The sequence below is a fragment of the Pagrus major genome, chromosome 8 (genome assembly GCF_040436345.1).
Source record: "Pagrus major chromosome 8, Pma_NU_1.0".
NCBI lineage: Eukaryota > Metazoa > Chordata > Actinopteri > Spariformes > Sparidae > Pagrus > Pagrus major.
Genome location: NC_133222.1, coordinates 17,625,240 through 17,652,972, shown reverse-complemented (window position 1 = coordinate 17,652,972; position 27,733 = coordinate 17,625,240). Strand labels below are relative to the sequence as shown.

General features: G+C 40.2%; 1 protein-coding gene across 4 annotated transcripts; it reads right to left on the bottom strand.

The window, feature by feature from the left end:
* Positions 1-886: 886 nt before the first annotated feature.
* ankrd26 (ankyrin repeat domain containing 26) lies at positions 887-27,485 on the bottom strand. Of its 4 annotated transcripts, none has more exons than XM_073472714.1 (42): positions 27,399-27,485; positions 26,032-26,320; positions 25,014-25,128; positions 24,695-24,868; positions 24,375-24,481; positions 24,130-24,267; positions 23,676-23,836; positions 22,625-22,661; positions 22,473-22,542; positions 22,340-22,391; positions 22,051-22,247; positions 18,973-19,141; positions 18,613-18,674; positions 18,428-18,527; positions 17,490-17,557; positions 17,337-17,406; positions 17,194-17,238; positions 16,405-16,662; positions 16,201-16,302; positions 16,042-16,112; positions 13,285-13,460; positions 12,686-12,901; positions 12,029-12,059; positions 11,790-11,931; positions 11,408-11,621; positions 11,079-11,262; positions 10,602-10,748; positions 9,836-10,298; positions 8,940-9,445; positions 8,643-8,795; positions 8,254-8,429; positions 7,520-7,613; positions 7,323-7,349; positions 6,835-6,912; positions 6,049-6,183; positions 5,812-5,924; positions 5,110-5,257; positions 4,653-4,943; positions 4,070-4,305; positions 3,680-3,923; positions 1,657-1,702; positions 887-1,522 (listed from the first exon to the last, which is right to left on the bottom strand). In XM_073472714.1, exons 2-42 carry the CDS (start codon positions 26,229-26,231, stop codon positions 1,392-1,394), a joined length of 6,147 nt encoding a protein of 2,048 aa, XP_073328815.1. In that variant the 5' UTR covers positions 26,232-26,320; positions 27,399-27,485; the 3' UTR covers positions 887-1,391. The 4 variants fall into 4 exon arrangements, with proteins under 4 accessions (XP_073328815.1, XP_073328816.1, XP_073328818.1 ...); XM_073472715.1 differs by lacking the exon at positions 27,399-27,485 and adding an exon at positions 26,767-26,829; XM_073472717.1 differs by lacking the exon at positions 27,399-27,485 and adding an exon at positions 26,630-26,665.
* Positions 27,486-27,733: the final 248 nt, after the last annotated feature.

Genomic DNA, 27,733 nt, shown 5'->3' with positions numbered 1-27,733 from the left:
ATTAAGTTCAAGTGCAATGTTGGTTTTAACATATTTCTTTTCTTTCTCTCATCTTTTTTTCTTCTTGTTTTGTCGATATTTGGAGAGGTGTTATATGTATGTTGAGGACAGATTAAAATCAAATCAGTCCATTTACAGATTTTTTTGTTGCGGGTTAAGACATTACAAAAGTCTTTGTAATCTACTTTAATTTAGCTAAAAGTTACTGAGATTTTAGAGAGGAATTGGCACACAGACTTAATGATGAATTTATGGATGAAAAGTTGGCAAAATCTCGGTCATTGCACTGGGTTTTCTGTTTCTCACGTCCACTCTATCAATAATTCACTCAAATGCAGGGTTTTCTTGAGTTTTATTTACAACGTTAGAGTCTTCTGTAATGTACAGTCGTCATAAATGTTTTCCTATATAGATTCTTTTACAGTATTTATGGATATTTATGAAAACACAAACAAACAAACAAACGAAAAAGTGTGTTTCACTTTCGGTGGCCCTAAAACCGAGCCGACCAAAGGCTGAAATGACAGTCGTACAAATGTGGTCACCCTGTTTCAATAGCCAGAGAGTATTCCAGCGCGTCTTATTCAAGTATATCATTTTCATAAAAAATGAATAAATAAAATAATCATAAACACAACACTCCAATAAGTCTAACAAAGTAAGACCAAGACAGATATTGCACCATTTGATGGCACGTACCAACTGTAACATCTTGGCAAAATCATTAATGATGCATACTGTACATCAAATACTTAAAAGTCAAATTTAGCAACACCAATATTCACAAACAAAAATCCAAACCACAAATCTGTATATTTATATATATATATATATATATATATATATATATATATATATATATATATATATATATATATATATATATATATATATATATATATATGTATATGTTGTGCTTATTGGAACAAAACAGTTATACATCGAACAGAATTGATAAAGGAACAAATACTTTCGAGGTTTTCTCCAATTGTACCCATCATTGACGAAATATATATATATATGACTCGTGCCCTTTGCTCCTGAGTGGTTAAGTGCAATGTGCATTATGTTTGCTTTCTTTAATGAAAGAATGGAGAGTAAATACATACAAAGCTGGAGTCTTAGTGTTCATAACTGGGCGGTGGATTTGGCCTTATTGTTGGTGCAGTCTGTATTTAAAGCCAGAGTGCAGGACTTGTCGGATAAGATCACACAATGCCGATTTATCACCACCACACAAATCTATTTCGCAGTATACCGGAGTTTACAAACCTGGATAGGCTACAGCAAAAAGGAGTATGACATCGACAGAAGGGGCAGACAAAAGTTCTGCACTGCAGGTTTAAAGTTTTTAATTGGCTGAAATACTTGCAAGCATCCGTGATGCATGTTTAGATCATATTGTTCTTCTTGAGTACCTCCAAGTACTGCTGCGTCGCCCTGCTGATGGGGTCCAGCTCCACCCTCGAGGCTGAGCCCACCGGGGACATTCTGGCTGAAGCGACATCCAGCTCTGCTGTGGCTGAAGACCAGAGAGAGACTACAGTTAGCATCACCGAGCAGCAGCTACAAGTCAGATACTGCCATTATCTGAATAATCAAAGGCTTTATGAGAAAGCAACATTATCTTCATGTTTCCAGGTTCAGGCCACTCACCTTTGTTTAATTCCTTTGATATGTTTCTATCTAACTCGCTCTGCATCTGGAAAAATAGGGGAAAGTTTTAGTTAGATTTGAGTTCAAATATTTTGGTGGCAAACATCAGCTAACATAACTGAAAAAAATAAATATGGTATTTTACCACCAAACACAATACAACGATGAATGGCAACACATATCAATCACAAATACTTGAATAATGGAAAAACACTGCAAATTCAGGAGCATTACATTAAACACAGCAGGACATGCCAAGCATGCAAGCTCTGCTTTAGTGAAGAGTTTCTGCAGGGTATCTGATGTTGCCCTTTAAATAAATCAATCAATATGGTCAACTGATGTCAGATTTCTCTCCAAATGATGCAACATCTCATGGAAAATGATATTTCTCTGCAAACTTTAATCAATCCAGAATTGTATGTATTATAGCTTTTCAGTTATTTTAACATTTTAAATTAATTTAAACTTTTTATTAACATTCCCGTAAATGAAAAGTGAGACCCATCTATTTTATATCTGAGCTTTTTACTTTACTTTTACTTTCTTGTCACACTGTCTCTATCACAGGTCAGGGATGAGGCTAGTGAAACCAGAATACAAACAGCTGTGGCATGGTCGGTACTGTATGTTGGTAATATGTTCACAAGTAATTCATGTAAAACTTGTCATGCCTCTCCAGTAGTCTTTTATGTCTTGTGTGCTGCACTCCACTGTGTTTCGTTGTTTCAGACAACACATGACCACATTGTATTCTGAAGGATGTACGATTAAATAAACTTATTTACAAATGGAAGACATTCGTGAGTGTGGCTCATACATAAGCAAAGTGGTAGTGCTGCTAAAATGACTTTAGAATAGAAAAATTATAGTAATAAAGTACAAATTTCTCTCCACATCATCTCTACTCCACCTGCCAACATCAGGGTGTGAAGAAAGTCAACTTAAAGCAGAGAATTAAGAGGGTTTGAGATTTCAGCTGTTGTAGTCTGTTCGTTGACAAACCACATAACGCAAAGCACAGGGTTCCAGCGCATTTCACCAGGGAAATTTTCACTCGACTTCTTGAATTTTTCATTTACATGTTTTGTCAGCTTGACACATTTTTGGTTTTGCCATTTAACCTTAAAGTCATGATACCATTTGTTATGTCAGTTTTAATACCAGCTGTGTGAATCCTTTAGGTCGGTACTTCCTAAACAATAAACCAGGAAAAAGCTCTGCAATGAAGTGGACCACTGTAATAACACAGTTTTGAGTTTACATTTTTGAATACAGGACCACTGGTTTGATAACAAGGTTAAAATTTTTGTTTCATTCTTCACAATTTGAAAAATATTCCTCTGACAGCAGGATTGAGGTGACTCAGTGACTGTCTAGATTTACATTAAATAATATCTGCAGTGTTTTTTCACTGTGCGAACCCTGCACATTGTGGTTTGCATGTGAACAGAGCCATTAATGCAGACGTGAAGGGAACAGTAGCCAATCAGACACTGAACTAAACACATCTACACACCTGGTTATGAGTCTGGCTGAAGAGAAGAGAGATGAGAGACAGACTTTTGAGCTAGAAGCTAAAAGAGTGAGAAATAGGAGACAGGTTAGAAAGTCCCACTACCATGAAGACCAGAGATAGAGTGAAGAAGAAACAGTGCGCACGAGGAAGAAAAGTACAGGGTGAAGAAATAACTTCAGTTTCGAAGGTGATCTTAAAGAGGAAAGACAGGTGTTAAGAGAATTTGGAAAGGCATTAGATCAATATTTAATACTGTCTTTCTTTTGATTACATTGGTCCACAATCTGAAATGTTTGATGCAGTTATGACAACATAACAACACACTAACCTGTGCATAAAAAGCAACATCTTTGAACACAACTTCACCAGTTACACAAGAACAGCACTGACAACCATGACGACATGGAAATGAAAATGGCCAAAAGTAAATTAACTTGCCTACATAAAGAAAACTCACTGTAATTGATTGAGTAAATGAGTGTTTCTGTTAATGACTGTACATACCTTGGCTAGGTAGTCCTCAACCCTGCTGTTTTGTCCTTCAGACACAGGGCTAAGGAGGGAGAGTCCCAGTCCAAGGCTCCTGTTGAGAGGCCCCAGTGTGGCCCCGTAGTGTGCTGGTGAACCCAAGGAGCCCACGTCCAGCGAGGGCCCTCCAAGGCTACCGTTTGCGATGCTGCTGGTGATCAGAGACCTGCTGCGCTCGTTGAGCAACTTGGAATTGGCTTCTGCGAGCCGACTGTTGGCCCTGTGACGAGAAAACAGCAAAAGATGAATTACTGATACAAAACATCGTCAGCACAGTTTATGCTGAAACACAGCACAGCAGTCAGGTATCAAAGACGGACACTCTTAAAACCTTGCACTAAACTGTGAAGATCAAGCTGGTCTCACCTCTCTAGTTTGGCAGCCAGGGACTTGCGGAGGCGCAGCTCCTCCGTGTAGAGTTGGCGGTATCGCTCTAGCTCTGTGCGCGTGGACTCTCTTTGGTTGAGGCTGTCCTGCTGGGTGGTACGGGCACGGCCCAGTTCCCCCTCCATCTCTCGGATTTTCTGTTCCAGCTGGGAGCGCAGGTTGGCCTCATTGGCTGCTTTAATCTGATCCAATGCTTCTTGGGATGCTGCCTGGGACTGGGAAACAAACAGACACAATTATACTAATGAGACTTAATTAAGTTTTTATAAACACATGCCATAGCAGCTACAGCATGTACCTGTAAACCAATGAATTTCTTCAGCTTATTATCATTATCTCATCTCTTTTTCTGATTTCATTATGTGTTATGATTTCTTGCTTCTTCAATATTTCTGTTTCTGGAAGGAAGCTCCAAGCGCTTTGAGTTGAAAATATCTAAACTTTTCAGAAAGGCACTGGTATCATCACTGTTGCTCTTCGTCAGGCAAACAATCATACTGTAAAAAAGATGGGGTGGGTTCATTCATATTAGACAATAAAATTCAGTCGACAGAATTTTTACCTGCAGGAAGAGGTTGACCTGCTCCAGTTTCTGTTGTACTTCCTGACGGGCCCTGTCCTCTGCGTCACGGCGAAACTGCTCCACATGGCTCTGCTCCATCTGAGAGGCTTCCAAACGGCGTCTCAGGTCCAGTGTCTCCTCCTCCAACTGCCTCTTACTCCTCTCCAACTGGTCACTACTGCGGCTCAAGCTCTTCAGAGAGGCCAGCTGATCTTTAAGATCCCCGTTCACCCTCTCGAGCTGGCTGCGGCGAGACGCTTCCTTCTCCAGCTGCGCCTGAAGATCATCGACCTGGTGACAAGAAATATGGAGAATATGTTTTAAGGCTAACAGCTGAGGTTTAACATTATCTAAGGGACTCAAGGGGTGGATAAAGTCAAAGTTTCAAACTCTACTACTAGAAGTAGTATATTATTTTGGGGTTTACATGAATATCAAAGTGTTGTATCAAACAAACCTTATCCTTCATTCGTCCAATGGCACCTTCGGGCTGGCTGTGTCTGCTTAGGTCCACCCGCAGACTGCTCATAGGAGAGCCGAATTCAGCTCCACCCGTGTCCTGATCCCGCAATTTCTTCTTTGCAGTCTTTAATAAAGTACGCAACCTTAAACACATATGCACAAATTTTAACACACGAAGTGAGTATTTCACACAAACCTGAAGGCCAGCTAACAACTGAAAATTAAGTAATGACTTAATAAACACGACCTGCTCAGAGACTTCAACTTGAATTCCAAACACTGTTTCTGTACAAAGCTAAAACCAGTTTTGACTACACATAACTCATCTCTCCTTGTAAATGTGACAAATTCAGAATTACAACATGTCAACGCGACATAAACAACCTCTTAGCAAACTCTAAATGGATGTTAATCATGAACAGAATCAGGAACATCAAAGAATAAGAAACACAAAACTGGTCACAATTAAGTAAACACACAAACCGTAGACAAACACAAGGACTGCAGGGACATGTAACATTAATAGGAGTTGATTATAAAAGACAGAAATACAACCTTACACCAGATACACACATTGGTGCACCACAGCCACATAAGCCAGGAAAGACTGCGCTCTACTGGATACTAGTTGTGTCTAAATAGTAGGAGGAGGTACTGCCATAGGTGAGGAGGCCGCGAGGAGGAAGAAAGGAGTCACCTGTACATTTCTTTTTGAAGATCTGTGTTTCTCTTCATCTCTTGATCCAGCCGGGTGTCTATAGCCTTTTTCTGCTCCGCTATTTTCTTTGCTTTCTTCTTTTCTATTTCCATCTGGAACAAAGGACCGGACGGGACGATAACTCTTGAGACCCAAACCATGGCATATCATGAGGAGCGATGGCCACTTAATTCAGCATTTACATGAGCCTGCACGTGAATGCAACACTATAATCACCTGGGTGCTCAGTTCTCCTTTTTCTTTTTCCAGCTCTGCCAGGCGCAGTCCTAACTTAGAGCGGCTCTTCAGCTCCTCCTCCCACAAGGCCTGAGAGTCCTGGGCTGTGTGAGACAGCATGCTTTGCTTCTGGACCTAATAAAGAGGCAAGAACTTCAGTTATTATTATTATTATTATTATTATTATTATTATTATTATTATTATTATTATTATTATAATAATACTAGATAAATAAGTGCATTTTTATATAAAACAAGAAAAAAACACTTGGCTAGTAACAGTGACCACATGTCAGACAGTCAGCTAAAGAGTCAGCTGTCCATCTTATCTGTAAGAAACAAATACAGCCTAAAAAAGTTTATTAAACTATTTTTGAATTTTCCTAATATCTTACATTTTATTATACAAAATATGCTGTTCTTAAGTTTATGACTTATGACACTTGGACTGTATTTCCTAGAAAGAGAAAAGAGTTACTTAATTAGTTATAGACTAGTTTTGATATTGTTTTACACTGCACAGCTTCAAGAAACAATTAAAATAGTTCGTTCACAGCTTTGCTTTTTTAAATAGGCCCACTTTTCTGTTTTATGCATGAGTTCAAAATTGTGTGGTATTCCAATTGCCTGGGTTTTATATAAGATTTACAAAAAGGTAAAAGGTTTCCTTCTTATTTGGCTCACCTCTCAAAACATTTAGGAAAGACTAGAAAAGAGGGTGAGATTAAGAAATGGAAATCTATGCTGACGGTTTTCTTGACAAGGAAACAAAAATATGCCACCAACCTCTCTACTGAGTTGGTCTTCCAAAGTCATCTTACTGCTTTGAAGGTTTGTAACCAAATCCTCCAAATGACCTCTGACCTATAGAAATAAAAAAGCACAAGAAAAATAAATTAAATATCTTTGTGTTTCTGCTGCTTTATTTTTTGATTATTGTTTTTTTGACGGTGGGAAGGACACTTTAAACTAAAAGAAGGGACATGCAACATGCAGCTTAACACAAAAAGAAATGGAAGACCCCACATACCAAGATCAGGGAGAAAACACATTTTGATGTCACCAAAGAAAATCCCAAACCGACATAAAACTTTTACTTCCTCAGTATATCTGGATTCCTGGTCTAGCAGCTGTAGCCCACAAAGCCCAAGTGAATTCCACTTTGTAAGTAAAGCACAGAAGAATTCTTTGATTTTTGTCAATTTATATTATTTTTGAGAAAACAGAGGTAAACCCACACAGAAAAAACTAAGCCTACAATCTATAATACCAACCCCTCCTCCAGGCGAGCAGTCAGATTGCTGGAAAAAGATCAAATACCTTAAAATATAATAATGACTTCAGGATGTAAAGTTAGCTTTTTGGTTGCATTTCACTTTTGTGGTTACAAAAAGGTACTGTAGATATGGCACCTTTGAGGTCCTGTGTGAAATGTGTGTGCAGGTCGCTGAATTAGGTTTGCAGCACTCACCATGGCAGCTTCCTGAGCTCCTTTCTGAAGCGCATCGATTTTGTTGGACTGTTGCTTTGCAGCAGCTTCCAGCCTGGCGTTCTCTATCTCCAGCCTAATGTGACATTATATCAACATTCTGCATCACAGACATTCATGTATATCGAAACATATCTAGACTCATGACAATGTTTTCAACACACGCTATTGATTATATAATTATTTTTTAGTCTTGTAGCTTGTTTGTTTTATATCTAGAACATTCTCCACCTTTTCCATAGTCAAACTCAAGCACATTTCAAGCATTTTTGAGGTGCATTTTCAAGCTTTTCCAGCAACTTACATCTGTGGTAAATTATATATTAATATACATAAATACACTCAAAATGATTTGACAATGGTATCAAATGAAAATGATATTTCACTTCATCACATTAAATCAGATGATATTGTCCTATAAACAACCAAAATTATGTTTCCTGATAAGATTTCTACAGAGGGAAGACAAAGGAATATAAAACCTGGTGTAGCCAATATAAAACAATTTATTATGAAATGAATTTAGTCAGTTTCAAGCACTGTATCCAAAATCCAAATGCTTTTCATTAAAATGAATTGAAAACATTAAAATTCAAGCGCTTTCAAGGTTTTCCAGCTGCCGTGCAAACCATGTACCTTTAAAAAATAAAATAAATTGATTGATCTTTCAATCCCAGGGGTGTATTTGTTTGTAGACAGAATGTGTTTGAACATACCGTTGCACAGCTTCCTCCAGCTGTCTGATGGTGGTATCAGTAGCTGCTGAGGCGGACAGCGCCTCCTGGAGTTTCTCAGCAGCAGTGGTGAGTTCCTTTTCCCTTTCATCCAGATTGCTCTTTAGGCTGTTAATACGTCTCTCAGCCTGCACATACTGGTCTTCGCTTTCTTCCAGCTACATGACAGAGACAAGGCATTCACCTCATTAGTAATGTTAACAATCAGTAACTTAACTGTCAGTTTTGCTCTATCATCTAAAATACTGATAATGAGCCATCTAATTTTAGTACAGCTTTAAGTGTTTGCGCCATGATCATAAACACAACTGGTTTCAGAGATGTATTCAGAGAATATGCTGCCACAAGGAGGCACTGTTCCCTGTCATTACCTTTCCTTTGAGTCTGTCCAAGTCTTTGAGGAGTCGACCCTTCTCCTCCTCCAGGTCACTGCGATAGCGCGTGTTGACCTCCAGAGAAGCTTCACTCATTGACAGCTTCTTGAGTGAGTCAGCTAGCTCCTGCTGCAGCTGCCTTAAACTAGTCTGTACTCAGACACAATCCAGAGACAGCAGGGGTTTGATTAGATATAAAGGGAGATCCTTAACTGGTAAATGGAAGAAAGGCTTAAACCGGGTCTGGAGGAAGAGGTGAGGTAATCCTCTTACCCCACAGACTCCTAATCTTACCTCTCTTTCGTTCTTCTCCTCCTCTAACTTGTAGATCTGATCTCGAAGGTCAGCAGCCTTACTGGCGAGCTCCTTATTCCTCTCCTCCACTAGCTGTACTCTCTCTTCGCAGTCAGAGCGCAGCTTGGACAAGATGTCACTGAAGCGCTCTTGGGCATCTGTCACAGCACGCTCCTTTGCTACGCCTTTGTTTTGGGCCTCCTCTAGCTGTTGCCGTAGTAACATGCACTCACTCTGCGCTTGGGCTAGCCTCTCCTGTGTGGCCTCTTGGCGTGCTCCGGAACGACTGACCAGCTCCCTCTCGGCCTGCAGAGTCACTTCTAGCTCCTTGACACGGACACCTGCCTGGTCCTTCTCCCGCTGTAGGACCTCCAGCAGTAGGCCCTTCTCAGTCAGCTGCATTGTGAGACGATGAACTTCATTCTCCATGCTGTTTGCACGAGCCTCTGCCTTGGTCAGCTTCTGGGACAGGCTGTTGATTGCTTCGCGTTGACTGGCTGCTTCACCTGTACAAGTAAATACATTAGGAGTTACACACAAGTAACCAGTGCAGACAACATAAAGAGCAAGCTGAAAGGGCCCAGACAGAGCAACTAGTCCAACAGTCACTCAGGGATCCCGTAAAGTGTGATATTGGTCTGTGTAGTTACATCTATAATTGTTTGGTTTTTAACAGAGGTCATTAGACCAACTGAAATGATAGTGATTCAAATCTGGTTGTAAGTGGCAACGGGACAACCGCTACAGTCGAGCCCTTTACATTTGATCTTCCCTTCAATGGATATACATAAAAGAAAGACTTTCACTTTTAAGGTGAAATAGGAAGTAGGAAGTACATTTGTCTTTTTGGGTTCAGGACTCAAATTGTTTTACCCGTGAGGACCTCTACTACAAACCTGTGAGCTTGTCTTTAAGACGCTGGTGTTCCTCTTTCTCCCGGAGCAGAGCTCTTTCTGTGTCTGTGTGAGCCGCCAGGCAAAGCTCTGCCTCCTTCACGGCTCCAGCCAGGCGGGTACGTGTGGACTCGACCTCTGTCTCCAGTGTTTCGCGAGCCTGCCGCTCATTTTCCAGGCGGGTTGACGTTATAGCCAGCTCAGACTTCATGGCGGTCACCTGGTTATTGCAGTTAAAGACAGTTTGGGTCAGTGCTTCACTGTTGAGTTTGAGATCTCGGCGAGCATCTTCGAGCTGTTCCTTGAGGGCCTCGTTCTCCTCCAAAAGGTGGCTCTCTTTAAGGCTGCTGTTGGCCTGCGAACGCTCAAGGTCTGTTCTCAGGATGGTCAGCTGCTCCTGTAAGGTGGCAGTCTGCTGGAGCAACTCCCTCTCCCTGTCGCTGGCCTCAGTGAGCTGAGACAAGGCCTATGAACAACAGGAACAAAACATGTTAAGATTGACCCAAGAAGAAAGGTTGCTTGACAGATTTGATTTTAAAACGCACATTTATTCACAAAATGTTATAAACATAGAAATAGTAATCCTCTATTAGCAACACCATACTGTTCCAAACTGTTTCAAATAACCGACCAAAGATTTTACCTGTTACTTTCAAGCCACTCATTAAGAAAACAACATCAAAATCAATAGGTACAAACAGATAGACACGTAAACTGTGAACCAAACAAATAAATTCTAAAATGCTGGTTATCACTCTGTGAGAATTACCTCATTGCTCTTGCTTATGTTTCTTTTGTTCTCGTTCTCAATCTCCTGCTGCTTACGGAGGTGGCTGTTGAGCAGATTCTCCTGCAGCGTCCGCGCACTGCGCTCCTGAGCCAGCAGTCTCTGGGTCTCGCTGTGGTCCTCTTCAAGCTGGATGGTGACATAACCCACTAATGAAATGACCATATGCATAACAAACCAACAACTGCAAAACAGCTACCAATAAAGTATGCAGAAGCATCTCATCACATCGCCATGAATTCCAAATAAATGCTATATAATGAGTGTTACGTACCACAGAAAAGACATTTTGTATGTGAAATGATCTAAAGAATCAAGTTTAGGTTAACTTAATATTAAAACAGTCATATCATTAATACAACATAATAGACATTACATTACACATCATTAAAACAAAAACAGCATGAGCAAAATCACTGTACATTTTCACAACAAGAAATAAAGTTTAAGAGGCTGTACCTGTTTCATGTTGTTGACCAGTGTTCTCATCTCCAGCTCCAGATTCCTGAGGGTAAGCTCCACCTTCTGTCTCTCCTGAACCTCCAACTGTTGCTGCTCCTCCGTCCTCCTCAGCTTATCTCTGGTGGTGTTGTACATCATGGTGGCATTGCGGCGATTTTCCTGCTCCTGTTTCAGCTGAAACCTATAACAAGTATCACACAGAACATTCAAATCAATTAATCAAAATAATAAAAAAAGATATTTAAAAAAAAAAAGGCAATGACATATGATCAAATCACATAAAGAAATGTCTACAGAGTACTTTAGTAGTAGAAAGTAATTCTCACTTGAGGTTTGTGACTTCAGTCTGCAATTCCAGCTGGTCGCGCTCCAAGCCAGATTTAACATCTTTAACTTCCTCCAGTGAGGTCTTCATCTCTGCCCTCTCCATTTCGAGCTGGCTCACCTTGTCTGCCAGGTAACCATGGCGACTCCTCGCCTTCTGAATGGAGCGCTCATATTCGTGGAAAATGTTCTGCAGCTTCACCATGCTTCTCGAGTCTGTGAGATATAAGATGGCAGAGTCCATTAGGGAATCTCACCACCTAATGAGCATATACCTGATTTTGCTTTCACTTATTTTGCAAGTTACTGAAACAAAGTTCTAAAAAGCAGAAATTTTTACATTTATATTGATTAAATTAGCATTTGAACCAGCTGAATCAGTACCCAAAGTGGCTGAGTCCAGCTTCTGAATGAGGAGGGATGCATGGCGATAGCCTGATGTTGGAGAGTCGATGTCATCTGTGGCTGTGTCTGATGACTGAGTGAGCTCATCAAAGTCTTCTGCCATCTCTACTTCTTCAGGGTTCTGAATACGGAAAACAAAATGCGGTATTAATAACATTCAGGTTCTCATTCTTTATTGTCTGCTCAAACTTTTATTACTGACAGAAATTGTGTTTTACCTCGCTTTTCTGTTGTCCACTGGGTGACAACCTGAGCCCAACAAACATAGGGAAGAAAAATGGGTTATTCGGAAGACTGATGCTTAAAACTATGAGACGTGCATTGAAGTCCTGCTTGGAAGTGTAATGGTATAATGCAGTATACTATTTCATCAGTGGTTAGTCATGCAACTATGTAGGAAGGAAAAGAATTATAATCAAGAAAAATTGCTTCCAAATCATCACCCACCACCAATAATGTAAAGGTTTGTTTAGACTGAACACAATGTGATTTTACACCTTGGTCTATTTACTGTATGAACATTTGACCACTGGAGTGTTTCAATAGTCTGTGTTTATCCATCACAAACTACATATACAACAACTCTTCTCTTCTCTTATGTTCTTCCTGTTTTTTCTCTCTCTGTATCTAAGTGAAGTCCTAAAGGTTTTCAAATAACTAATAAACATTAATATTTTATTTAGTTTGATTAATTTCTTACATAGACCTTCATTTGCTCCCTCTAGAGTGAATGTGGAACAGTTCACACCCACTTGCACCTTTCTACTGACTTTGAATGCACTTGTGCTGCCTGTATAATTCACTTTGCATCAGTCTGAACAAATTTTACGGGTTAGTGACAGAGAGGTGGAAAAGTTGGCATACTGCATATATACCTTCCTTCATCGTCCGACACTTCACTTAAAGTGCTATCGTCAAACACTGAGAGAGGATCTCCATTAACATGGGTGTTGGTCTGAGGGGCTCTGCTGCGCTGGGCCCCTCTGACCAGCTCCAGCTGTAGGTTCTCCTCTCTAGCTTGTCCCTCCTGTTTGTTGCTATTGTAGGTCTGCTGGAGTGGGAGATGCAATTGCACTGGCGCCCCGTTGGTGCTATGGAGAGCAATAAACCTGATAGTCAATGAGCTGTGACATCTACACTTTGTGGTCCTTGAAGGTCTTGCTGAAGAAAGACCTCATAAAATGGAATCGATAAGAGTTTAAAGTTTAGACTGGCGTCTTTCCTTGAATGTGTCATTGAAAAATTAATTCAGCTAAAGAGCATTTATCAAAAAGAGCATTATAAAATGATTTGGAGGACAACCACATACATACACACACACACACACACACAACAGCAAAAATAAAATCTTTCCTTATATATCTGACTTCTGAATACAGTCGAAGATTGTGGATGTCTTGTACAAAAATTGTAGAGCAATCACTCGTGACAAGTGTGTGGCCTAAAAAATGGAAAAAGCAAAAAAAAGGCATACCTCTTGGCAGCCACAGGCTGCTGTTCCTTGTGAATTACTCCAGCTTGACTCGACAGGCATCGTAACCTGGTCTCGGGTTTCTCAGTAACTTCTTCCTCCAATGCCATTCCACCTGAATCCCAGGATGCACTGGCTTTTTGCACCTCCATTGCAGTCTTTGGGCTCTCTTTGCCAACCTGAAAAGAGTAAAGTAAATATTTGATAACTGGACTTCAGAGAGTCTTTCCAACTGTAACAGGTTGGGGCCAGTCTTTTAAGATGCGTTTTGGCGCAGGGACTTGTGCACTTTGTCATACATAATTTAGTGTCCCCCCTCCCTTCGGAGACCTAACACCTTAGTGAGGTTACTCTATTTGACATGTTTTTTTCAGTTAATTACAAAGGGGCATAGTTGCATGCATTGCAATGCTTGTGTTATTCTAGATACCTGAACTGAGAGAAATATCATCATGTCGGACAGTCTGATATGAATGCTGAACACACAAAAACTAGAAGAGAAAGTAGTTTACTGGAGATCTTCCCCAAAAGTACAACTAGAATCTGAAGACAGTACAAGTCAAGAGGCTTGTTATTAATTCCACATGAGCTCATCACAGCTATTTATACTGTATGTCATTTACGCCGCCATTTCACTGACAGTTATAGACATTAGTTGTTGTTCTCTCTATGAATTTAACTGTTAATCGACAATACAAAATAAATATTTTTTTCTATTCTTTCATCGGACTGGGTGGCCAAAAAATGTATCTATTCATCCCTTGGATATCAACCTTCTTATAAAATAAGTGCATGTATAAAGATGGCACAGCATGCATTCAAAGAAAAAAAACATCCAGCGGTGGACACATCATCACAACAGCACTTCTTTTTAGGGCAAAGAAGGCTATTATTTAAACAATCTTCACACCACATCGCCTAAAAAGAAAGGGTTTACCAAACAGAATTCAACGTAAAAGAGACATGCAGCAAGTCCATGCACGATGAAGTATAAGTCACCACTAAAGAACACACAAGACTGAACATTGTTTAGTTTTGAGTAGTACGTCCAAGAATGCCAAAACAAAAAAAAAACAATGAATTTTTTAACTTGGTTTCTTGATTGCAGTGCAAAAAATCTTCAACAAATTATATTCTGCAAATCTTTACGGTTAGTCAAATTGAAACAAAACCATGCAAAACCAACTTTAAAAAATTCCAACCGAAAGAAAACAAATATTAAGACATGGAAAATAAACATTTAACATAAAGAAATGAAAGATGACGGCCAGTTTAGGCCTTCTGAAACAGCCGATTAGAAGACATGAAGTACATGGATGAAATGAAGAGAAAGAGGCGATCTAGACGACTATGGGAGGGGCGGCCATCCTCTACCTCTTTCTGGAGTTGGGCCTTTTCTTTCTCCAAATCCAGGAAGACAACCTTCAGCATCCCTACCTCAAGTTTAAACCTTTCCATGTCCTCTTCCAGCTCCTCATCAGAAACACCTGGGAGAGATGCTGAATGTCTGCTTAGTGGGGGGGGGCAAGGCTTGATGAACTCCTCAGGATCCCCTTCTGAACTTGCGTGGTTCTTATGAGCTTCATCAAGATTAGCTGTGGTGTCCTTACAGATACGGTCTAGATGTGGCCCTGGTTTGGCCTCATCTTTTAAGAATGTGTCAACATCGGACACAGGTACGGTGTGATCATGAGTCAAAGCTGTGCTAACATGACCTGTGCTGCCATCTCTCTGTCCTGTGGTGAGTTGAGGTGACAGAGACCTGCACTCCTCATCAGTGAGTAGATCTAGCTCTCGACACATGCTGCTGTCACTAGCTGGACGCTCACAGATCTCCATCCTGTCCTCGCATACAGACTTGTCAGTTGATTCTGTCACAGAGTCTTCCAGGCCAGACTCCCTCTGCTCAGGTATGGTGAGAAGGACTGTACTCCTCGCTCTGGCCATGGGGCGCACAATGACTTCTCCTTCTTCTTCATCATCACTTGACTCTTCTGCAGAAGTAGATTCAGCCATGGCATGTTCTTCTTCTGTGACATCCTCTGCAGGACATCTTGATTTAAGCAGTTCTCCAAATCTCTCTTTTAATTCACCAGCAACATTCCTGAAGGTGGATTTCACCTCCCTTTTCTCCACCTCTACCCAGAGCTTCTCATACCGTTTCTCCCATGGGATTTTATCACCTGCTTCACCTCTTTCTTCAGGACTGGGTTGATCTCTAAAATCACTGTGCTTTTCTCCACTGTCAGAGCCCACATGGCCAGATGAGCGTGGGTTATTAAGATCTAACTCACAAGCATCATCCACATCATCTTTCTCCTTTGATGGCATGGGTGGACAAAACAGGAAAACACAAAACAGACAAGACAAAAATGCAAAAACCAAATTTGGACTTAAATTAAATTACACAATATTTGAACAAACATGGAGGCATTTCAACATTGGATTCTAATACCCCTTCTTAAAATGTTACCAAATTACAGTAAATTATAGAAAAGACTTGTTTCACTTGACAGGGTTCAAATGGAAACCACAGGCTTTGAGGATCCTGAAAACCTTGACAGGCAACATCACAAAGTAGATCACGCAATTACATTTTGGCTGCTCTTTTAACTCCTGAAGTATGCACATATTTACCAACAGATATGAGTTGATAACTTATTTTAATTTTCCTTTTAGTATGAGTGATGATGTGTCTGGGACAAAGAAAAATGGGGGAATTGGATTTAGCAGAGACAGTATATTCAGGGAATTTCTCACCTTTTGTTGCTGCTTGTCAGATTCTACATTACTTTTACTGTCCCCTTCCATTGGTGAGATATCAGGGGAACCTAAGGAGACAGAGAGTTTTTATTCAGAGCACAGGGCATGTGAATACAAATACCTGGAGGCATTCTTAAGCAGACCAGTGAGCATTACCTGGTCTAACCAGTGTTTGAATCTCAGCTATATTTTGCATCTGAGTGTCCATTTTGGATGTTTTAGAAGAAGACTCCAACTTATCTGGTTCCCAATCTGATTCTAAATGAGAGAAAGTAAAAAAGAATGAGAAAATGCTGCCATCATCTTGTTTGTTTCACTGAATGTTAAATACACATCATGGAAGGGTTAAATATGCCTTACCTTCTTCACTCTCTGGTTTTTGAAGCACCATCTTCCTTGCTCGAGGTTGGGGATGTGGCACAGGTTGAGGGGGCGTGCTCGGCAGTTTTTCGCTGCTCCTCTGAGGTGATAGGGGATTCGCCAAAGCGATATCTTCATCCTGCTCTTGAATAGATGGATTGCAGCATTCTGGGAACTCCTCAAGTCCAGGAGAGGCCATTCTGCGGCCAGGCAGGGTTCTTTTACTGGTTGTACTGGCCGAGTCCCAGTCTGACGCATCTGGGTTATGAACACAAGCAGCTGTAGGTCAGTGAACAAAATATGACACTGATGTTGCTGAGGGTAGGTCACTCTGGAATAACCACTACACTTGAACACTATGCGCTCATAGGCTGTTACACTATTGCACATTATCAAGGTTGCGAAGGAGAAACTACAGCTACTGGTTTATAAAGTTTGCTTCATTTAATCAGCTAGTTTATTTTTACTGACCTGCTTTTTGAGCTTCAAAAAGTGTGATGATAGAAACATACAAAAGGTAGTAAAGTCAGGGTTGCATGCATTGCAGATAAACAACTTTGATCAAAAACTTTAAAAAAAGCTTTCATAACACTGATACTGGGTGTTAATGTGTAGATATCAGATAATTATCAACAGTGGCCCTGTAAAGGATGTATGTGCATTAGGTTTAGGAAGAGACTGAGAATTAGATGATCACATAAATAATGTTAAATTTGAAAGTTGAAGAAGATCATACCAAAATAGACACAAAGATAGTAAAAAATTGGAGAATTCATTAGTTCATCTTACCTTCAAGATCATCGACATCACCCAGACCAAGCTCTTCCATTAAGTCTGTTAAAGAGAAACATAGCACCGCGTTAAGTTAAACAATCCTTCAAATAAATTCTTTAACTTAAGAACAACAGGATGCTCATAATTCTTCTATTTACCTGTCTTTCGGTCTTTGTCCCCTTCAAGCTTACTCAAAACACTGAGTGGTTCCCGTTTTATCTTCTCAGTCTGGCAGAAAGAAAACCATTTTCATTTGATCCCAATGGATCACAAATATTTGACCTTTTATGTCATTTAGTAACACAACTTACCTCTTTCTGCATAGTATCACCTTGATCATCGCGTACTCCTTCATTATCAGCACTATTGTTGTTTCCAACTACAAGAGACAAGACATGTCTGTCATGTTTGAGACAACACAATTAACTTCTTCTGTAAGAAAACACAACAATACTCTGGTGAAGTTGGATGAGTTTGCCGGAACATTGCAAGAAGCATTCCCATGCAAATAAGCTCATGGTTAAATCAGCATGAAGATACACGGTTAGGCATTAGACAAGCATTTAGATTTTCCATTCTGGTTTAATTAGGACTGGTTTTAATGGATTGGGAAGTTAAGCATCAGCTAAGAAAGCTGATAAGTGTTATATTCACTTATCAATATTATTTGGGCCAAAACTGCTGGAACCAAGCAAGCCTAGAAGAACTATGAAGTCCCAGGTTTTGGGAAATGGGGTGCAATGGTAGCAGACAGGATGAAGCAGTGTATGCTGCATGCATTCTCTTATGGTGATCATGGGGTGATGGTCAGGCTTCTGGTATGGTTAACATGCTCTTCCTATGATCTGTGACCTATGAGTCAAGACATTCATACCCTCTCCCTGGCTGCATCTCGGACTGCCTACACTCCTCCGAGGCTCTAGCACTGTCATCCTATTGCCTCCTTCCCCTCTTAAAAAAGAGGGTATATAAAACAAGTCTACAAAAGAAATGCAACATGTTGTTGGAAAGGCTGTTGTGATCAGTGGAAATTATATTGCATTGCACACTGTATACCATATTTAGACTGAAAACAGAAAGTCAGAACCATTACTCACAGTCAGAATTATTGCATGCATTAATACAGTAAAGTAGTTTTCTCATTATAATTAAATAACATAACACTGTTTCTGCAGCATGAAATGGTGCCTGGAATGAATTGATTGCTTTAAAAGAAAAAAAGAAGAACCTAAAAATGAAAAGGACCTACTTTCTTTACTCTCTTCTTCAACAGTGGACATCTCTTCTTCTTTCTGAGTATGTAAGCTTTGTTTCTCTTCATGTGGCATATTGGGGTTATCAGAGTGGGACTGAAAGAAAAAAAATCAGTTTGTGAGAATTTGTATGGCAAACATCTAATCCTACACAGTATTCCAACATATGTATTTACTCTACCTCAGAGTCCCAAGAATCCAACTCTTCCTCTCCCTTTTCCAGGCCAAGCTCAGACAGGAAATCTATTTCAACAGATGTAGATTAATTACACTGATATGGCCTGACTGGTAGGTACAGAGGGATACAGGATGTCTTGTATAGGAGCAGTAGAGCCAAAAGAAATCTCAGTTTGATTTGATTTCAAAACGTTTCTTGATGCATCAAAATGAGTTAAATGTTGTCTGCGCTGGTATTGTAAATGGAGGAAGACGGCCTTTATATAATACAAGTTGAGGTTGTAGTATGTAAAAATTTCTTGGATACGTATGCAAATGTTCATTACATGTTTAGAACATGTATTATTATTGATTGGCTCCTCACCTCTTTTCTTATCTTTAGAGACCTCTAAAGCAGGTGAAGAGGCGTTGAGGGACTCTCCACTTTCTTCAGGTTGATCATTTTCATCTGAGATGTCTTCTTCCTCCTCTTCATCCTCCTCCTCCTCCTCTTTGTCATCATCATCATCCTCATCCTCAGTGGAATCTTCTTTCTGTTAAAATGAAAGAAATAGTTTACTCAGGGTTAATGTATCTGTGAATGTCAGTGTTGTTTAACAGTTGTATGTGAGTGGAAAAACACTGAACATGCGACAGCAGCACACAGATTTGTTAATATGTGAACCTACAAATATGACCTTTATGAGAGTACATCTTCATCTTAATGCTTAATGCATTACAGGCTGTACCAACTATCCCAGATGGAACTAGGTTGACACCAAGTAAACAAACTAACTTCAAAATAAATGGAAACAAACAAGGCCCTAATACATCTGAGATTTTTAGTTGTTCCCCTCCCTTGACAGAATTCAAACCAAACTATTAGTCCAAAACCAAAGTACGTACCAAACCATGACTTCTGTGTACCGTTACACCCCTACTGCTTTCTCATAATCATGTACTCTAAAACTTGACTTGCGCATGTGTCCACACAGCTTCTCTAATGAACAGAAAAGCGCTTGTGGTAACAAGCATATGGAAAAATGAAAGGTGATGAAAGTATGGCGAGTGCTTAAAGAGGCTATACTACATTACAGAAACTGCTATGCTACAACTAAAAACTACCTGATGTACTCCTCTTTTACCTTAATGACAGCCTCTTCAGTGTTTCTGAGCCCTTTACTTTTCGTGCCTATGCTCTCTGCTTCATCTGGTGCGTCTAGATCAACATCATCAATGTCAGTCTGAGGTAACACTTCATCAGATGACATGTTCTCGTCTGAATCACAGCATTGACCAGCAGTGACATCATCTTTGGTGGGAGGGCTTGACAAAGTCTTTTCCCTTATTAGTTCATCATTGAGGTCACCTGATGTTTGTGGAACGGCAGCAGTTGTATTGTCTAAATGAACATATGCAGTTAATGTAGCCTCATGTTCATCGTCTAACATGTTGCCTCCACACAGGCGTCCATCACGAGTGTTATCAGAATCAGCTCCCACATCAGACACTTTGACTGTGGCGCTGGTAAAATCATACTGCAGCTTTTCGTCCTTGCTGTCAGAGTCTTCACTTGAATTATCATCTTTGCTGGCATCGTCTTTCTTACCACCCACCAGCTTTTCATCCTCCATCCTGTTATCCTCTTGAGACTCTTCATTTTCATTGTCTTCATCTCCCTCAATGTCATCTACTTCAGCCTCTTCCTCTAACTTCTTGTCTACTGCACTTGGAGGCTTCGACTTTGGTGACAGTGAATTGGTAAAAGTGGAATAGGTCTCCAAGATGTTACCTTTTCTTGCTGTCTTCTGCTTTTCTGACTTATCACTGTCATCTTCATCATCCCAACTATTATCATCGTCATTCTCATTTTCTGAGTCTAACTTTCCTTCCACTTGTGATGACTGACCAATTGATTCAACATCATCGTTGTCTAGTGATTGCTTTCGGGTTATTTTGTCATCCTCAGGCACTGGTGACACTGCAGGAGAGGGATCATTTGACTCTTTCTCAATACTTTCTTGATCTTCCCATGAGCCATCAGGATACTGCTGCTCTCCAGTCTGGTTTGCTGTTCCAATATTTGTTTTAGATACTGGTTGCAGCACTTCCTGTTTAGTAAAGGATCTATTATCATTTTGGTCATTATTCTGAGACGAAGAATCCCACTCCGAATCATCTACTGTTGCTTTTCCTGGTTTGGTTTTGGACTGAGGAGAGGACATAGGCTCATCTGTCAGCGGCTGTGGTGAGACACATTTTGGAGATTTTACCACCGGTGATGAAGAATCCCATGAATTATCCGGGTGGTCTTCATTTGGTTGAGGTAATGTGCATTTCAAATGCAGTGTTGCTGCTTCTTGTTGTAAATCTGATGCTTGAATATCACTTTTCTGATCAAGTGTCTCCTCTTTTTCAGGGGGGTCAGTATCACTGTCCTCTAATGAGGAGCCCCATGAGGATCTGTGTTTCCCTCCTTTGTTTGATTCAGCATCACCTTCAGCATCAGAGGAATCGTCTTTATTTTCCGATCCATCTTCAGGCACATTTCGTCGATTAGCAAGTACTGTGTTGCGACCGAAACCCCCGGTTTGATTATCTTCATCATCTGTGTCATTCCACACTGTTTCACCACTGTTTTGTTTATTGCTCCAGGAATTGTCATCATCCGCTTCCATTTCTTTTTCAAACTCTTCCTCTTTTACCTCAGTAGGTGAACCAGTTTCTGTCTGATGGCTGGATGGTGTGGGGCCTCTTGCTGAACTTGCTAATATGCATTCCTTCCCAAGGCTGTCATCTTCATCAGAAAAGTTTGATTCTACCCTAACAGCTGACACGACACAATCATCCTCTACATCTAATGTCACTGGGATGGCATAACTTGTTGTTCCAGCTGGGCAATCAATGTCATGTTTTGAAGTCTCTGTGGTATCTACATTCTCAGCTACAATACCAGGACTAGTTTCATTATTGTCAGTGCCAGGTATGTTTTGAGCATCAGCCCTGTCAATAATCTTGAGGGCACCAGTAAGAGAGGGTTTTTGTACATCTCCAAATTCAGCAGTGTTGACCTTGACAGAAGCCAAAGAGTGGTCATTGTCTTCCTCTTCACAATCATTCTCCTCTTCATCCTCTTCCCCATCCTCCTCTTCACTTTCCTCATCATCATCTTCATCTTCGTCATCCTCCTCCTCCTCTTCATCATCATCCTCGTCATCGTCATCATCATCATCATCATCATCCTCTTCTTCTTCCTCTTCCTCCTCCTCTTCTTCTTCGTCTTCTTCTCCAACATCCTCCTCAGAGTCCTCAGCTTCTGGACTTCCCTCTTGAGAGCCTGATCTCACTTTGCTACTTGAGGGCTGCTCAGCTGCACTGCCTGCTTGTTTAAAGCATTTGGAAGAAAAATAGAAGTAGAGAAAGATGTCATGAAAGTGACAAAACTTCAACACAAATGTTTTACCTTTCTGTAGCCTGGAAGTGGGGTAGAAGTCATCTGGGGTGCCCTGGATAGGAAGGAAATGGGAGAGGGATCTACTGGGTGCCCCAGAGCTTTGCTGGCTGGTAAACTCTTTGGGAGGGATGGGATTCTCCGGACTCTATTCTCACTCTCTGGCTCAGATTCTGTACTGCTCAAGGTTCTGTCAGGCAGTGCAGAAGCTAAAGGCAGGCAAGGGGAAAAGATTACTAACAAAAACCACAAACTATGGAGGGTCACTAACAGATGAATACGGTTAAAAGGGTCTCAGTACCTTCTCCCCTTTTAGATGCAATCATTTTCCTTAGGTTTACCTTCTGTGGTTTCTGTAAAACAGCATATCAATTAAAGGCCACAACAAAATTTTGGGAAAAAAACACTTTACAAGGACAAAAAGTGGCACTGACCTTTTCGATTAAAACCGACTCATCATCATCTTCTGATGAAGGCCATTCATCAGCAGCACTTTTTGAAACCCTGAGGAAGAAAGAAGAATGGTTTGAGCTGGGAAACCAACTGTAATTGTAATTGCAGATCATGAGAAGAAAGTAGTGCTCACCGACTCAGTGACTCCGACTGAGAATTGTCTTCAAAATCTGCAACAAAGCAGAGGAACTTGTTTTCAGCCATTCAACACTTCTTCACAGTCGTATTTGACTTATTTGACTGAAGGTACTAGGGCTGAATGATTTCGTAAAAAATTTAATTGCTTTTTTTTCTGACTGATATTGTGACTTGATTTGCAAATTTTTTATTTAAGTCCAGCTTCAGTTCAATATTCAATTTGTAACAGATTTAAAACATGTGAGGGAGCATTACCACATTAATATACCATCAAAATATTAACTGATCTATATATGGAGATATGAATTGCTGCCAACATGTGTATTACCATGTTTTTCAATTGCCATGGAACATATAACAATCAAACACACAATTATCACAAAAAGTGTGGGTTAAGTTATACAAATAAAGTAATAATAATTCAAATAACAAAGAAATTCCAATAAGAAATTAACAGCACATTTCTGTAAACAATTTCTGACGCTGAAATGTGTCAGGCTCAGGAGCAGCATCTACATATTGCACATTGTGAAATTAAGTTAAATACAGTAATAATTATGAGCAACAAAATTAATTGCAGACTCTGCAATTTGCTAATCACGTTGTTCCAAATTGCGATTTTGATTTAAAATCGAATAATCATTCAGCCCTAAAAAAGGTACCCATCATATTTTATTTATTATTATTAAAAATATAAATTAATAGTGAGATCTTGAAAGCATCTACTTCTGAAAAAGCAGTACACTATGGGAGACAAAGCACTACAATTTCAAACAGCATAAAAAAATTCCTGATCCTCATCCATAGCAACTGTTAATGATCTCTACTGGCAAGAAGCAGACAACTTTTAACTGATTTTGCTAACAAAGCTCATCTATGCAAAGTAATACCTCCCCCTGCTTCATTTGCTCCGTGCTCTAGATCCAGTCAAGAGGTAATGCATGAGGAACAAATGAAATAATCCAAGTCAATAATGAACTGACATCATAATAATATCCTCACACTGCTTTCCTTCTCTATTATGTGATGAAAACCTATATCTCTACCATCTTTGTCAGTGGCCGGTCCTCCCAAAGAGAAGCCTGCTTCAACATCTTGGGAAGGACTGCCCAACAGGGTTTTTTTCTTCTTTTTGCTTGGACCTTGATGTGATAGAGATTGCCCATCGTTCCTCTGGGTACTGTGCTCAATGATCAGGAGGGAACAACTGCAAGAGAGTCAAGAAATTGCAAATGTCATAGGCTTGCTTCTGCAATTTCAGGTGTACAGATGTTTTGTGAGAATATACAAGGAAGTAAAAAAAAAAGCAAGAATAAAACTGTAAAGAAATTGATACCTAATAAATACAATAAACTTCCAAAACAAATTTAAAAAATCAACATGTGGGGTTTGGTTGTTTAATTTGTTCAGCTCTCTGTTCTGCTCATATACCACAAATGCATATTTGTGAGGACATGCCAGTCTAGGAATATAAGTGCACAGAAAAGAAGCACCACTCACGGATGATGTCCATTCATCACTGCGTAGTCATCTGCTGACCATCCTTTGGTATCTTTTAGTGCGATATCTGCGTTGTACCGCAACAGCAGTCGCAACATACCGATTTGTCCATTTCCAGCAGCAATCATTAATGGGGACCTGCAGGTAAAATCAATGACAGAAACATGACCAAATGTAAACGATGAATTCAGCAACATTAAGAATATTAGAGGTGCATCACAAATGTGACATTGTTTAGTACTGACCTTTGATCTTGGGCCAAAAAATTCACATCAGCGCCCTCCTTGAGAAGAAACTCAGCCATCTCGATGTGGTCCTCACGGACTGCCACAGTCAATGGGGTGAATGCCTCCTAAAATTAAACCACAAACAACAACCACATGTGCGATCAGAATAGAAATACCTTGTAGGCCAAATACCAAATATGACAAAGTGGCATTCAGGATGTGCTCACAATTCAAATACATGTGGTAACATTATACTAGGTCTGTATTAACTGTTGGCCATTTTGATGTTGGGCTTAAACAAAGAAATTGTGATGTAGGAAAAAAAAAGACAGAATCACCTTATTTTGTGCATTGACGTCAGCGTCATGCTCCAGCAGCAAGACAGCAGTGGAAATGGACGGGATGTTTGCTGCTAAATGTAGGGCTGTATTGCCATTGATGTCCACCAGGTTAGGCTCAGCATGATTCTCCAGCAGTATGCTCACACATCGCTCATGCTGGCACTCCACGGCCTGATATAGTGAAGAAATTGACATGAATGAGGAGGCTTAAACAGGTCTTGAAACAACGTATGAGGAATGTTGCCAACTATGATCCTCACAATATATAACATGAAATGAAAAATCACTGTGTTGGAGTCTCATCATCCAGGATTACCTTCATTAAGGCGGATCTGTTTTGATTGTCACATAGGTTAAGCTTGGCTTTGCTCTCAAGGAGGAACTGCACCAACTCAACATGTCCACTGGCGCAGGCAATGTGAAGAGCAGTTCTGTAACAGCAAAAGAGAGAGTTTGACATTTGCATGTATTCGTGTCCTTGTCCAACGTTTTTAACCTTGGCCAAACATCTTGATTTCAACATTAGATTACTTCATTACATGGCCTGACATACTATGCTGTATATTAGTGATGTTTCAAACACAGCTCTTACTTGCAAGGGTTCTTCTTTAAATCATGTTCATCATCATTACTACACTAGATTAATTATTAATTTACCAAACACTTGAAATTTCTGTTCCAATAAAAAAATGTCAATTTAAAAAAGCATGTTTTACAATGTTTTACTAGTATTTTTCCCTTTTACAAGCCATTATGTAAATTGCCTCAAGTACTCCACATGCTCAGTCACCTCTGACACGTGGCAATTGTACAGGGTAACTAAATCCCATCTTGAAATATAAGCAGAAAAGAAACAATGGTGTGTCATGTACATTTAATTTTGTGCTTTAAACAGCTGACAGTTTGCTGTGAACAGTTAAAGTGCTGGAACTTGTTTTACCACCACAACCCAGCTCTCCTACACAAAAATATTCAATACTGCACAAGGTACTTACTATAAATATAAAATATGCCCTGGAGCTGCACATTATCATTATGTTCCTGGTATTGGAATAATATTTTTCAAAAGTGCTTTGCTATTTCAAAAGCACTAGAATTAAGGATATCAATCACAAATGCAAACATCACAAGGGTCCATCTTGTCAGTTGATGAAGGCTCTAATACATATACTGATGAAACAAGAAGTTCAAAATTTGCTTATCAGAGATGGAGGCAAGAGTCATGACATTTTAGTCAACTATTCATGTAGACTGCATTTCTAAGGTATATAGTACACAGCACTGACTGCAGCAAAGACAACCATGTTCATGGATGTGACTTTAATCTCACTCACCTGTTCTCCTTGTCAAGTTGATTGATGTCATTTTTTTTAGCAAGCTGCTTCAACTTTGCCAAATCACCCGCTGAGGCAGCTTTGTGAACCTTCCCGAGGTCCTTGTCTTTTAGTTCATAGCCAACAGACAGCACACTACCATTGTCAGGGGTACCGGACGGGTTCTTCTTTTTCTTAGTGAAGCTGAATATCTTCTTCATTGTACACGGCAGCACAACATTGCCTTTGCACCGTCACTACCTGCCACTCGTCTGGTGCTGGAGGATCACCACAGGCGGTTCTCCCATCCCTTAAATAAGACGTACAAAGCGGATTAGAAGCCTGTAAAAACCGTGCTGAGGACACTGCGGTGTTGCTTCATGTACGATATGACAAAGTACCACCATTACTCACAGCAATATTAAGTGAGGTAGCTTTAGTATTTAAATGACATGATAATTAACCGCAGTTATAGGCAGGCAACACATTTGATATAACGTTTAGTATTTAATTACTTCACAGTAGGTGACGGTAAAACACAGCTGTCATGCTAACAGTAGCGTTTAAGTAAAGGCTAACTAAGCTACGTGTAGCCTTATTTTCTTGACCATAACGTTACCTTACATCAGGGCGTCCTCTAAAACCTTGAGAAGCACCTGGGCTTGACAAAACATGCTCATTTTCACATCGATTTTGATGTGATTACGATGCACAGGAGCGAACTACTACTAACTGGCTAGCGGTGTTAATACGAACCTAGTTAGCGTTATATCCTCTGGCTTGTTACCATGGTAACTGGCTGTACAACTGGTATGCTAACGTAACCACTGATGGTTATTCAATTTGCTAATGTTGAGAATTAATTTAACTTACAAACCACTCTTTTTTTAGTGTTAATATTCAAAACACTCAACGACAGTTCACTGCTATTGCATGTCAAATGAAACTATTTAAGTTTTTGTCAGCGGAAAAGACGTATGCTAATATTCGGGTTTATCTGTTGCCCTCTGCAACGTTAGCTTCAGTTGGCTCCGTGCTGCGCCTCCCACGTCGTCACTTCACAAATGATGCAAACCGCCACATTTAAACCGGACTTGTAGCAGAGCCGAGCACAGCGGGGATTATCGCTGCAGCGCTCAAAGTGCAAAGCTTATGTGCAAGACTCGTTTCGATTCAAACATGTTTGTCGTTAGCTAACGCTTTCCTAAATGAAACAAACTTAACCCCGCTAAATCAATGCTAATTAGCAAACGCTAAAAATCAAAGCCGAGATCGGTGCTAACTAAAGCTAGGTTACAAAGAAGGTATGTGTGGTTATAATACTCGAATTCACGTAAGCATGCGTGTAATTAAATGCAAACTACAGCATATTAACTTAAAACGCTCACCTGTTGATTGTCGGAGTCAGAGCACTATGGAACAGCTAAAGCTAACAGACTTCTGCTCAGATTAACTTGCTGGCTGTTGGAATTTCCAACAAACCAATCAGAAATGACTTCGAGGTAACCACTGCTTTCACTGACCAATCGTCGGCTTCGGTGCGTGATAAAGGTTGGTTTACAAGCCTCAGCCCAGAATGGCTGTGTGTAGAAGAAGCATTGTGTAATGGCTGAGGTTTACCACTCGATGGGGACATTTACCTTAAAATCACATGGATGGCAGCACTAAAAGGATCCGTAGTTGCAAAGAGACGTGAGTAGTACAGTACAGTTTGTCATAAGGC

What these genes read in the sequence shown, in the direction of transcription:
- ankrd26 (XM_073472714.1), bottom strand. Translation starts at nt 26,231, where the DNA reads ATGAAGAAGATATTCAGCTTCACTAAGAAAAAGAAGAACCCGTCCGGT. An exon ending in TCTTAAAGACAAGCTCACAG is followed by an intron (nt 9,446 to 9,835) that starts GTTTGTAGTAGA and finishes TTACTTGTACAG; the next exon opens with GTGAAGCAGCCAGTCAACGC. An exon ending in CTTCAAAAAGAAATGTACAG is followed by an intron (nt 5,258 to 5,811) that starts GTGACTCCTTTC and finishes TATGTGTTTAAG; the next exon opens with GTTGCGTACTTTATTAAAGA.